This window comes from Zootermopsis nevadensis, unplaced genomic scaffold (genome assembly GCF_977971745.1).
Source record: "Zootermopsis nevadensis isolate Lab colony 2312 unplaced genomic scaffold, Znev_1.0 Znev_ptg000028l, whole genome shotgun sequence".
Lineage (NCBI taxonomy): Eukaryota > Metazoa > Arthropoda > Insecta > Blattodea > Termopsidae > Zootermopsis > Zootermopsis nevadensis.
In genome coordinates this window covers 4,194,095-4,208,581 of record NW_028259160.1, presented here as the reverse complement: position 1 = coordinate 4,208,581, position 14,487 = coordinate 4,194,095, and the positions used below count along the sequence as shown (strand labels likewise).

Sequence of the window (14,487 nt, the reverse complement as noted above, 5' to 3'; positions counted from 1 at the left end):
CCTGTCTGTCCTATGAGAACTAAACGGAAAGAAAACCTTAAACGTCATGTTTTGCAAGTCCATCCTGAGTACACACAGTTCTTCTAGGTCATCAACCAGTCATATTAGGAATTATATTTAAAATTAAATAATAATGTTTATGTTCTTGCATGCAAGCATTCTTTCATGAATAACATCATCTTATTTGTATGATTATCCCAAATTGGGAGCCATATTTACTTTAAGGTCAGTATAGTGCTTTTATGAAGATGAAATGATACGTTACTGTAGAAATGGTCTTCGTGGTGATAATTTATACAGTTGGGTACAAATTTCTTTGTTGATATGTTTGGAAATACATCTTTAATATAAAGTGTAAGACTGGATATAATGGTTATTTATTTTTGGCAGCAGGTGTGTTTTTGCTTTAGATATTTAGTCAAGCTACAAATTCAGGAAGAGAGTACCTACATTACTTTCTTTCTGAGAGGAAATTTTTTCAATCGTTGTTTTTTATCATGACTCGAAATATTAATATTTAAGTATCTTTTTTAATGTGTTTATTAAACTATTTTATTAGCACCATATATTGACAACCATTTACCAACTGTACAAACTACAGGAACAGATGTTGAACTCAGCACCTTGTTGGAAATCTTAGACTGCAGGAATGGCCGAATGTCAGGATCAGATAGTGTATAAGGCATAAGGGAAGAGTAGGTATTTAGTACGGAAATATTTTAATTACAAAGGAACATGACATTGATATCAGTGGTTATATTGTGTAATACATGTTATGCCGCTTACCATGTAGAATCTAGCTACGATTTAATTTACGTATAATGTGGTTATATTTTACTTCTAATTGTGTGCTGTTGGTGTAAATGCCTGATTTTTGACTTATTGTTACCTTAACCAAACATGTATTTCTTTAAATTCTTCAAGAATAGTGTGTATGCTTGAACAAAATAATAAAGAAATTATATTGATGTGCCATACTAAATTTATATGAATAATCTAAGTTTTACAATCTTGAGTAATGAAATCTGATTACTTGATGCAGAGTGCATTGCAAGCTTAAATAAAATATCGGGTATGTTAACTGTAGTAATTTAATCATCACACCTCATAAATAGTCCACTTATTGTGGTACAATAAAATATATTTAAAAATAATGTGTAAAGTTCAGTACATAGACTGAAAATAATGATCTATAAAGTGGACTTTTTCAGAAGTAAAATAAAATGGCATTAGGACACATTGCATAAAATCAGTTTTTTTATTGGTGCATATTTCTTTTATATTTATTTAGATATATATTGCACTAAGTATTTTGACCTTCTCATGTAAATGGACACACCAGCCTCAAAATCCTTAAATCAACTTACTGTGGTCTTTCTCTAGCTCCTCTCCCCATAGGTATATAATGTCATGCCATCTTCAGCCACCTCTCTTCATATGCTCTATCTGTTTCTTATCTAGTAATGTCTTCACCTGTTCTATCAACATAATGGTTCTGTTGTGTTTCAGTATCCATTTTTATATTCACATTTCATAATTTACTTGTAATATCAAACTTTCCGTTGTTATGGTTACAAAATTATGAGTTTTATTTCAAATATAATCGCACAACCACTCTGAAAATATAAAATTTGTTTCAGATAAGTGAATTAAGGTGAATATTTGCATTTATTTTCATACTTTTAGTCTTTGTACCAATATCTTTGAATATGATGAGTAAATGCTTTACATATTACATGTAAGTTACCTAAAGAAGAATAAAGGAATGCAAAATCATTGGGTCCACAGGATATTTATTCAAAGGATTCAGTTGTATGAAAGTTTTTAACATAGGATAATGAATTAAAATATGTCGATGGTGTTCTGGATTGTCACACCATGTGGACTAGTAGGTATATACCAATATTATGGAGAATCAGTCTCCATCTTCCTTACTTCTTCAGCCCTGAAGATGAAGACAGTATGTTTCTCTGATATGTGGGTACCAACCTACTAGTCCACATGGGATGACAACCCAAAACAGCAACAATGTCTTTACCACCATGTTTTCAGTTTTCATTGATCAGTTGTATAACTTATAGTTTTGTTACATACTTCATTTATGTTTCATGTTTCCGTTGTTTTTATTAAATGTTTGTGATAGATTCTTTGTGCTTTGTGGTTTCACATTGTAAGATGGAGTGTAATGAGTTGCTATAATAGAACTAAATTTACAGCACATTATATGTGTATTTATCAAATGAGCATTTCTATCCTAACAATTTCCAGTTTCTACCATGTAAAAAGATTTTGAGACCCCACAGTGGTGGAAGGCAAAACCAGACATTTTGTCTGTGCTATAAATTTTATGTACAAACTGAAGACAGTGGAAATGCTTAGACCAGTCATGTAGACTCCTTTCTTAGTTGTCACTTAAGTAAATTGGAAATTTACAATACACTTGCATATGTTGACTTTTTTGAGATTTCAGGTTCTCACAGTAGCAAGGATAAAGGTGACTGATTTCAAATGTTGACGTTTGCTACTTGTAAGGTGCCTGTACCAGATAATTACCCACTCAGATATAACCCATGCAGCATGGAACAGTTTTTCCACTCGGTCATTATTTTTTATCTGACTAATCACACTTCTTATGCTGTGTTTATATGCCATACAGTACATACATTTGAGGATCTTGCAGCAGTGAAGTTGTTGACGTTGGTCTTCTGGGTTGTGACACTCTCGTCATGTAGTGTGTAGGTGGTTACCAACATTTTGGAAGAAAGTATCACTCGCATCATGAGGTTCTATCAAAATCTTCTGTCATATGAATGATTATGACTGATGAATAGGAAGGTGTTTACAGGCTGTATGTGTTGGCTCTGAGTGGTTACTATCTTTTTGATGGCAGGCATCTGATAAGTAGTGAACAAAGTCAACATTTATGTGTGTATTGTGTGCAGACATATGCATGTGACAGGAAAAAGAAAGTCAAATTGTCTGCTGTAAGCTTTTCCACTTTTCTGCTAGTGTAGTTAAAATATTTTGTCTTTTCTGTCACTGTCTTGACACTGGAGGACAATCTATCTTCACAGTCTGAAGATGCGGGCCATATATTCTTACAAAACACTGGTGATGGTCTATATGCTTTCATTACCCTGTATACTGAGAATGTTACAATTTAAACCAATTTTAATCTGATTCTAGTGGAATATAAACCCCCATACAGAAATAACTTTTTAACATACTTTTTGTCTGCTTATGATCAGCTAAATATATTTTAAATTTTAACCCTTGTAAGGCCCGTATGTTTTGTTTTATGCATTCTGTTTTGTTAGTATTATTCTGGCTGAATTTCAGACTGACAAACTGGTCTCATTAGAATGGAATGAGATGTCTTTCTTAGTTGGAGAGAGGTCTTTTTATTTGAACACATGACAGACAATATAAATTTATTTTTCTTAATTTTAATATTGTTAGACTCACTGACGGACTGGAATGTGATTTCCATGGTTGTCAAACTGTTTCAGATGCACTGAAGGGGTTATTGAACATCATATTCTGTTGATATCCAACATGATATTTAGTTTATTTTGTGTACATACTAACATTTCTTTTGATTTTCCCCCTCTAGTTTATGCTGACGATTTCAGTTTTAATATAACTGATGTATGGAGTCTCAACTCACTACCTAATGGCTTTGTCTGCAAGAAATGTGGAAAGTTGTACAAACGGAAGAGCTCACTACGTAACCATGTGCGTGATGAATGTGGTCAAGAACCAGGTTTCCGCTGCTACATGTGTCCATACAAGACTCATCAGAAGGGCAACCTTCTCAGGCACTTGACAGTCTGCCATAAATAAAACCCAGGTGTCTTTGTAAATCTTTACATAAGGCAGGTGACTAGCTCAGTTTTAGAATTGTTTTAGTGGCCATACTAGACTCATACTGGCATAAAGTTTTTGTGAATCCTAAAACATTTAAATAGTGCAGTTTTGAAAAAATGTTCAAAAGGTTTGAAAATTCTCTTTGGGCATTGTGTCTCTTATTGATGTATGTTTGTAGTTCTTGGCTGGAATTGAAAAATTGCTGTGCATAAAATTGATTTTTCATAGTCATACTACATTTTTTGATTTTCTTATCTTATGGTTATGTATAACTATCGTAACCCTTTAAGTTCATATTTTTGTTTGGTATGTCTAGCTAAATTTAATATAGCAAACTTTTTGTTGAAATACATAGTGATTTATTTGTTTTGATCTTATTTATTATGATAAAATACAAACATTTTTATTGTCAAATGAAAGTTGCTCAGACAAACTCAATAGAGGTAAAATGACAGCTAGCAATAACAGAAGTCCTGACATAAGACTAAACACTGTAATGGAACATTGTTGAGATTGTTAGATCTCATAGAATGAAATTAGGTATTGAGGCTACCTTACTGTTAAAGTGGAAACGGTTAATGAGGCAGAGAGACTGAGTTTTGTCCGAAATGAGAAGACAGGTCAGACTTAAAGCAGTGTAGTTTTGCCACATAACATACATCATACTTGAAGCTTTGAAGATCTTTCTTTGGTGATGTAATAATAAATCTTGACTTACAAACATTTGTGTCATTTGGCTTAAAAATATTTTCTGAAATTGGCTTTTTTTTTCATTCTCTTGAAGGCAGATAAATTTAAGAAATTAATTTTGGCTTACAAATAAAGTGAGAACCCTTTCTAGTGGGCTCACTTGGATGCTTTCATTTTAGTCTCCTAGTTTAGAAGTTTGTTTACGGAGAATGTAGATTAATAAAGAAATGGAAGCAGCATGGATAATCAAATCCTTCTTATGGTGTGTTCTTCATTAATATTATTTATTTGAACTTTTATAGGGCAGTGGTAACTGTGTACTACCAGGTGTAATGTTTAACCTTGCACTTTAAACACATTCTTCTGGTGTTTTTAATTTGTCCCTAAAATAATCAGCAAAATGATTCCTGCACATGATTAAAAACATGAATTTTGTAACAGTGATGTATTATGTTTTCTTGGAGCTAGGAACTAGATTGTGAAATATTTATATGAGATTTTACCTTTAAAGGGATAAAATGATAAATTATTTTGCCTGTCTTGTATTTATTATATATTTGTTGTAAAGGTCAGTATTGTCAATGGTTGTATAAAAACTACCTTTTCTCCTAGACTAGCAGAGTTCTGGGCCAGAAATTGAGTCATTAACTTAATACCAACTGTATTATAACATACTACTTGTACGGGGCTATTGCAAATCTAGTGGAGCACTCGTAGGTGAATATGGAGTAATTGTGGAATAGTGATTATGAGGTAAAACTGGAAACTTGAGAGAATCCTTCTCCAGTGCCACATTGTCCAGCATGAATCTCATTAAGTCACCCAGGTTTGAACTTGAGGTCTCTGTGGTGAGGAACCAGTGTTTAGCTTCCTGAGCTATTGTTTGGTGTATTGAAGTTTTGGAAAAATTTAAACCCAGGAGACTTTCCAGTCTTTAATTAACAATTTATTTCATGTTATAACATTTTTTTCTGGTGATCAGTCTTGTATTGATGCAGCTAACTGTCCTAGAAAATTTTATAACATTCATGTGCCTTGTAAGTTTTTAATTTACTTCATGTTAGAAACTCTCTTTCTGTAATAAATTAATGATTGTGTGGTCTACGTTTTCACATTCAGAACTGCTGTCTTCTATGTGTTCTTAATTTTGAAATTTGTTCTGTTTATTATATTTAGTATAACATACAGTGAATACAGTATATTGCTGCAAGATTTGATTGAACATTGGTTTATTTATTGGGATTTAAGAAGGTTATGTTTATCCTGTAGGGTATTTAATGTTATAATAATATAGTATTGTTGTAATTTTGACTTATTTTACTCTGAATATGTATATAATATTTATAATTTCAATAAAATAGAATATACATATTGTTGAATTTTCTGTTAATGAGTGAGTCACTACTTCTACAACCAATTGTTCTGAAGTCATACTAAAGGAGCTTTGTCTCTATTATGGATTATGCTTTTGAGTTAAGTGTGAGACCTCTTTAGTTGTGTAATTGAGACTATTGGAGCAGTTTCATTCAGTTAAACTTCATGTTAAAAGCATACAGCAAATGTAGGAGCTCAAAAAGTAATATGAATAAAAAACATGGGCAGCACAAAGGTCATTATGTTGGTCTCTCCATTTGGAGTTTGATACTCAGTAAAAAGTGATAGAACAGCTTCCTGATTTTCAGTTAACACAACTACAGAAAATATAACTTGTACTTGTAATACACGGTAGAGACATACAGCAGTATTTTATACGTCTTTTTATTGCAAGTTTGCAGGTTTGTTATCAGTTCAGTATTAAATGATTACATTGTTTTTATGTGGATTTAAATATATATGATATAACCATGGATTCCTAAATGTGTCTGTTTGAAGTAACCCTATTTTATAGCAATCTAATGGACTGGGCTCCACTGTAGTTTGTTTGTTTGTTTGTTTGTTTGTTGTTGTTTTTTTTTATTCCAGGTTGGAAATGAACCTCACATGTTTTCTAAGTAATGGTCTTATTTTGTCTTATTTATGTTAGGAGAGTGTGATTGTGATATGCTCATTTTGCTTTTTAGTTTATAAAAGTCTGCTGTTTTGTTACATAACTGGATCCATTATGTATTACCTCTGTGCTTGTCACTTTTTCAGATTGTGGATGGAGCAGACAGCCTGCAGATATGGAAGAAAGTATGACTGTATTGAATAAGCCATTGTGTGCAGTCAACAAGGGCTGGTCCCCCAACTTGGGAATTGGGTTTAGGGCTATCAACTGCTATAAAAGATATTTGAGCATTGATAAGCCAATATTTACTCAACTTGTCATGAAATTGCTTGATTTTGTGGAACCTGAAGCTTTTTTACTATGTTCTCAAAAGTCCATCATTCAGGCTTTATCATGAGCCACTTTGGTCCAGCTTCTGCTTTCATACCATATTTTTCTGAAAACATTTTCAGTATTATTCTTCAGTCTGTGCCTGGATGTAGCAAGTGGTCTCTTTGTTTCATGTTTTATGAGGCAAAATTTTGTATAATTTTCCACTTTCCCAATGTGCTACATTTCACCTTAGTGACATTCAGAAATTTGTTGGGAGTTTAATTGTTCATTATTTCCATTTGAAGTGTTCATAAAAAATTATTTGGTGTGTATCTACAGCCTTTTAGACAATATACTAACTCACTTGAAATGAAGCATCCTGTTGTGTTCCTTCTAATACCATCTACACAACAAAGTATTAAAAGCCCCTACTTGTTTTAGCCATTTGATTGACCATCTTCTGATGGCATGCATATACAACATTGAAATTGAACTTAATGTCTAGGCTAAGAATTAAAATGTTGGAAGGTAGTAAAATAATGAAATTACACTATAAAAGTGTTTGTGGACTTTTTTCTTGTCTGCCTGTCACCAGAAAATGGTGAGTCATTAGAGTAAAACGTGGTGGCTTTTAAGTGTTCATATACATTTAAAACTTCAGTGTGCAAACAATACAAGTACTTTAATATTTAATATTACAGCTGCATTCGAACCTGAAGTCAATTCTAAACACGTTTAAAATGTGGATTTCTAAAATTAAATACAAATATTTGGATACACTATAGCCTGTTGCCATTGCAATAAATATGAAGGAAAGTAATGTTTGGTATTATACATGTTTGGTATTATTGTTTTTCAAGTAACAGGTTGTTTCTTTTCTTGTTTATGTAGGTAAATCCACAACAGTGGGACGTGTTGAGGCATGGTTACCACCATGGAGGATGGTGCATTATTTGGCAGATGAAAATGAAGCTACAGCATTTACAGTTTCAAGGGAGTCTTTTCTAAAAAACTCCATGCCCTCTCAATATACATGTGAGAAGTGTGGGAAGAAATATAAATGGAAAGGTTCTTTACGAAATCACATGAGACTGGAGTGTGGCAAAGAGCCCCAGTTTTGTTGCCATATGTGTCCACATAAGACATATCAGAAAGGAAATCTCATCAGACACTTGGCTTTATTCCATAAGATCAATGTGTAGATGGACTTTGTTAGTTGGTAAATATTTAAATATGTAGGCTGTTATCTTGTTGTCTGAGGAATATTTGATGTACATGGTGTTTTGGTGGTTGCCGCTGGACTAATTGTCTTAAGTAACAAATGCTGCAGCTTAAAAAATTATGATCATTCTTCATAACTTGCATTGACATAAAACTTGATTATAGCATTTTACTTTGTTGTATTAATTTTTTAAGGAATTAATCTGAGGCTACTTTATGCAGGACATACTGATCCTGGTGTATTGTGCCTGAAAATACTTTATTTTTGACAATATGTAATCTATTCAGTTGATTAAATGTTTTATAATGTAAGAAATAAGTGACACAATAATCAACATCATAAGTCAATCAATTAGTACCCTGTGTGCTTTGTACATATGTGCAGAAGACAGTAAATGCAGTTACCCATTATTTAATTAACTAGCCTTTTTGTTGAGAAGAGTTTTTTTTTGTTTTATACATGTCTCATTAGTATATTTAACTGTGATGTGAGTTTTTGTGTTGTCATAAGTCATACTAACACAGTCATTAAAAGCTTTGGCTATGAACTGGACATGCTGGACTCAAGTTCTGATAGTGCTGTAAAGATTTTCCTTTGCACCACCACATCCAGATTGGCTGTGAGATCATCCTAGCATTCTGTCCAGTGGTTACAAATCTTTTTTACAGATCAGTGCAACCAAAGCATTAAGCTGGCCACATTCTGTTGCCAAGTTTAGAATGTGTTGTTACGTTCCATTCATAGTATAGTCCTTCATTAACGTTGTGTTTCTGTACCTTTTCTTTGGAGGATCTTACATAAAGTATCTTTATCAGCAGAACTTGCACCAGTTTGGCTGATTGTTGCCACAGACATCCACAATGTTTCTCAAGTTTGGTTACCATCTATTTTTATGATTAGTGTAATATTGCATGAAGTAACCAGTTTCAAGGTTACTTTTTTTCTAGTTTTATTCTCCTGTACATTTCCTGGTCATGATCTCCATCATAATGTTGCCTAAAGGTAAATTTGACTGTGTGAAGTTATTTTGTCCCCATATATGGTTATGATAAATTTTTCTTGGGAGTTGCTGTTATGGCGAGAAATTATGTATACACCACTTATGTCTAGCAGTTGTCATTGCTTATGTAATGTTCATAATGTCTGTTCTTCAGATGGTATCATTACAACAAAAACATTTTAATGCAACATGGATTTGAAGATTTCTGTCTTCTGGGTTGTTGCGCTGTGTAGACTGGTCGATGTTAACCAATGTTTCAGAGGTCATACTGCCTCCGTTATTAGGGCCCTGAAGACGGAGGCAGAATGACCTCTGAAACGTTTGTTAACATCGACCAGTCTACACAGCGCAACAACCCAGAAGACAGAAATCTTCATACTCACCGCTGTGAAAACCTCAAATCTTACAACATGGAGTTATACTGAAAAAAGACTGAACATTGCAGCTAAATTATTAGCACTCCTGTTTTATATTCATGAGGTACTGGGTTCAAATCTTTGCATGGAGACTCTTTTTCATTGTTTTGCTCAGTTGCTCCAGGTGAATTCTGTGATAATACCTTAAATTAGGATATGGCCACTTCCTTCCATATACCTTCCAGTTCATTATTAATTATTTAATGCTACATAATCTGAGTTACTGATTGGATAATTAAATAAATCACAAATAATTTCATTTTCTAAATGTTACTGACATCTTTAAGACATTATTTGAAGAACAAGAACTTTGTAATGAAAAGATGGGATTTAAATATCCTGTGCCAGATCTGAAATTGTTAGAATTTCATGTCATCAACCCAGAAGACTACAGTCAACAAAATGTGTAAGTTGAATTTTAAAGTGAGAAAGTTGACAGATCAAATGATGATAAAACCACTATTTGCTATAAATCATAAAAAAATTCTACTGAAATATAAAAATATCTTGCTGCTTCTAATTTAAGGATTATCCCTGATGTGTATAAATTTGGTTGAAACAATTCTCAGAATATTGTAATAAATTCTTTATTGAACATATGGTTCTGAAACTAATAATTGTATTAGTAACTTAAATATTATGTTTTTGTTACTGTGTGATAAAAATTGAATGTAGAAATTTTAATAGTGGTGACATATTTTCTGCCTTGTAAGTCAGCCTGAAAAATTGTACTCTTGCACTTTGTGATAGTGAAATATGATTCATTGCTCTCTTGTCTGAGTTACTCTCGAAGCAGACCCTCCTCACTTTAGCTATCGAGATGGAGGCAGCGTATTCCTCTGAAATCCTGGTACATAAGTAGAAGACTACATGATGCAATAATGAAGAAGATCACAATCTGTTTTGTAATCAATTTTGTGAGAACATATTGCAATAACTCGATGGTGCAAAATTGTAAACATGAAGCAATGTGCTAATGCTGTGAGAATTTGAGACTCATCAACATTTGTGTAATGGAAGAAATATTTTACATTTATCATTAGATAACATCATCTTTAATTGTTTATTTTAGTGAAATTAAGTAGGAAATTTAAGTTCTTTCCAGAACTTCTTGGTTGTTAATACTATTATTCCTAACTTTTCTCTATAGGCATGGATGTTTCTGCTGTTGACTATATCTCCAGTTTTGGAACAACTGGATCTTGGAATCAGGATGTTGGTCCAAGTCGTGGTGAAAATTTTGGAATAAGACAGTCTGTATACAGTCAGTTACTTATACCAAATGTTGGGATGCCAGTGAAAAGATACAGATGTGAGAAATGTGGAAAAATGTACACATGGAAACAAGGACTTCTTGATCATGTTAGAGTTGAATGTGGCAAAGATCCTCAGTTTCATTGCAACATGTGTACCTACAAGTCTCATCGTAAGGGAAATCTCATAAGGCACATTATTTCTCGTCATAAAATGGTTCCACATATGAAACAGTAGGAAATATATGCAGTAAGTATGATTCAATATAAATTATAGCTGTTACTGTGTTTCATCATGTAATTTATGTTATCTTGTAAATCCTCATCATGATATTGATAAAAAATAAATTCCCTTATATTTGGACTGTAGTCTTCTAGGTTATGTTGCTGTTGTAGTCTGATACACCTATAATACCAAATGTCATCATAACCAGTAAGACCACAGTATAAATTTTAATTCCTGTAGTACCTCAAATCCCAGTGTATTGCCTGCATTTAATTTTTAGGTATGCAATTGCACATGAAAAGAAGCAAGTGGGAAGATGTGCGTCTGTTCAGTAAGGTCTATATCTGTTGTTTGCTGCACATCAGGTGTTCTGTAGCATTTCGTTGCAGACATTACTAATGTGACAGACAAATTGCTATATTGACCCAAAGAAATATTTGGGCCTTTCACTATGATTGAAATATGAGATAGAAGTTTTTGGTAGTAATCTTTACCTCACTGAAAACTTTTCAGGATGTAATGAAGTACATGAAAGATTGTGGTACCTTTTGTTATGAATTAATCTTTTATGCAACTTTTTTTTTCAGACAAAATGTTATGGATAGATGAAATAACATATAAAATGTCTTATCATGGAATTTTGAAAAAAATATACTATATAAGTTATGTGCTGAAATGTTATATAAGTTTGATTAAATGTGAAATGTTCTTGTCAAGTATTATTTTCCCATTCCGATTTAATTATATGAGAAGTTTAAAGAGACTGATTATGTTGTTAGTATTTCCATTGCAGTGCATTATTAAATGTATTTTGTTTTATGCGATTTGAAGCTTCTGCGGCGACGTAACTCAATAAAATCTTCTCGGGCGATCACTAGGTGTATTATGGCCGGTAATTTCAAAACAACACATTGTGCAAATAAAATGAGTGACATAAAATGTTGATTTTGTTAAAACAAATATTTCTTTTCTCCACAGTGATCAGCACTTCTCCTTTGGAACAAATTTTCGGTTTTGGATCAACTGGAGCTTGGGAACATGGTGGTGATCCACAATTTGATACAAATATTGGAATGAGACAGTCAGAAATTGGTGAATCATTGATGCTAACCAGTGTGCAGACTTTAAAAAAATATAGATGTGAGAAATGTGGAAGAATGTACAAATGGAAGCAAGGACTCGTTAGTCATGTTAGACGTGAATGTGGCAAAGATCCTCAGTTTTACTGCAACATTTGTACTTACAAAACACATCGGAAGGAAAATCTCACCAGGCACTATATTTTACTACACAAAGTGAATCCATACTTGAAATAGTGGAAAATACAGTACAGATGTATGCAAAGTAAAAGTAGATGGTGAACAGTCCAGTGATATTTTTACAGGATATAGTAAAGTAAAGTAAATCTGTCCCACTATATGCCCTGTAGGCACCTGGGGGGGGGGGGGGTGTTAGTTCCTACTCATTCTTGACCTCAGCACTAGATGGGGGTATGTGGTCAGCATCACGCCCTGGCCGCGCTTTACCCCCGGGAAAGGACCTTGGTACACATTGGATAGGAGGCTGGATGGGCCCTAGAGCCGGTCTGGATGCAGAGGCTAGAGGATGTATTTTAATAATTGTTTATCCTATTTGTTGCCATTGAGAATGGCGGGTACTTTTCTTGTTCAATATATTTATTTATTTTATTTATTAAATATATTTTATTTATTTATTTACAAGTTCCAAGAATCCAATAGTGGATATAGAACACGTCACAAACTCAAGTATAAAAACATAAAATACATACATTAAAAAATTACATCTAGACAAGCAGCGTACTAAATTCAAGACAAATAAAATTATCTTTCTGAAATAAAATGCAAAAGTTCTAACACTGACAATACCAGTGCTAATTGTTGTACTTGACTGTGTGCCAGTTTATTTGTCAGCATGAACTGTCACAAACTCCTGATGTTGAAGCCATTTTAGACAACAGTAGTACAAGTGAAATGCAAGACAGACCTCAACTTATTGCAAATTTTGTTTATGAGGAACTCTGAAGTGAAAAGTTTATAAATCATACCTTCACACAGCTGAAGAACTGGAGGGAAATGTTTGAAGGGAAGTTATTTCTTTTTCCTAAGGAAAACTTCAGTGTGTGAATGTAAACTTTTTATGAGGTGTCAAGAATTTGTGCAGAACAGTAGATGTACTTTCCATCATCCCCTGTAATCTGGGTACATTTAATTTGTAATGTTTTTGGGATGTAAGTACCAATGATGAAATTGTGAAACTTGATTGGAATTCCATTGTGTAGCAGATATGAATGAAGCTCAGAACTGGCATAGTATAATCTGCTTAGTGTGTGGCTGATATGAGTCAGGCTCAGGTTGAGTGCCAGTGAATTGCTCAAATACAGGGACATGTCATTAGATATACATCATGTGTCTGATGATACTAATATTTTATTAACAGATGTGCCATGTGTTGTGTGAACATGGTGATGTGTTTGCATTTAAAGCTGAAAAAGGGTGAACTATTAACAATTACTGTTTATTTTCATCTTTATTTATCTCTAAATTCCCAAAATGAGGTTCAAGGTAGGAAGGGTAGAAGGTAAGTAGAGGTAAAAAATGGAATATGGAAAGAGAATGATGAGAACACCTGGCAAAGTTGGCAAGCAAATTGAGTGAGACAGAGACCCAATTATTATATAGCAGGATCATACGTGAAATATTTATGTTGTTGGACATGTGAATATCTAGACATGTTTCTCATTTGTTTCAGGATGGTAGGTGTTATTTATAGTGACAGGTTATTTGCACCTTGTTTATGTACACTACTGTATTTGTATAATATATCTAATAATGCTTGACAATATTTTATTAATTACAGTTCCAACGAATTTCATCTAGCTTATTGCCAGTACTGTTTGTTCATATACTTGTACCATATGGTTTGAATCTGTTTCTTTCCTGCATATTTTTTCTCAAGTCACTAATCCCTGGATTATGATATTTATTCACTTTTCATAATGAACATTGTGTTGTTTGTAATTTATTTTGTACAATCTACCAAGGTCAGTCCATAATAGTTCATAGTATATGGTACTAGCCCTTTAATACCAAGGTACATTTGGAGACTATGTACATTGATGTGAAAATAAAAGTAAACTGATAAGAATACGAGATTTATTCCAAAAATACGTTCCACTGCACTTTTCTGAATGTCTTGAGCAATGCTGTTAATTATTAATTTATTTCTTTTATGTCATATCCATTGTGCTTTTAAAAAGTCTTCATGAATCACATTTCAAAGGATGGATCTTCCTTCATCATTAGGTGTCTTCCTCTTTACTTTATAGAAAAGGAAAATCCAAAATCCACCCTTAGAAACCCTGATACTTAGGACATATGAAAACATTTTTAATAGTGAAATGGAATGTGCCTGTGCATTCTCTTGACTACAATTATGTGTACATTGTTTTACTTGGATTTAAGATATGATTAACATGGATGCTGTGTATGAGTAT

General features: G+C 33.1%; 1 protein-coding gene across 1 annotated transcript; it reads left to right on the top strand.

Annotated features, from left to right (window-relative positions):
- The first annotated feature begins 88 nt into the window (after positions 1–88).
- LOC147872325 (longitudinals lacking protein-like) lies at positions 89–14,138 on the top strand. The gene is made up of 3 exons (XM_087356872.1): positions 89–8,075; positions 10,645–10,997; positions 11,952–14,138. Exons 1-2 carry the CDS (start codon positions 8,051–8,053, stop codon positions 10,983–10,985), a joined length of 366 nt encoding a protein of 121 aa, XP_087212998.1. The 5' UTR covers positions 89–8,050; the 3' UTR covers positions 10,986–10,997; positions 11,952–14,138.
- The last annotated feature ends 349 nt before the right edge of the window (positions 14,139–14,487 follow it).

Excerpts from the sequence above, each read along its gene's own strand:
- LOC147872325 (XM_087356872.1), top strand. The coding sequence starts at position 8,051 with ATGTGTAGATGGACTTTGTTAGTTG. Across the intron at positions 8,076-10,644 it reads TAGATGGACTTTGTTAGTTG|GCATGGATGTTTCTGCTGTT; the intron begins GTAAATATTTAA and ends TTTTCTCTATAG.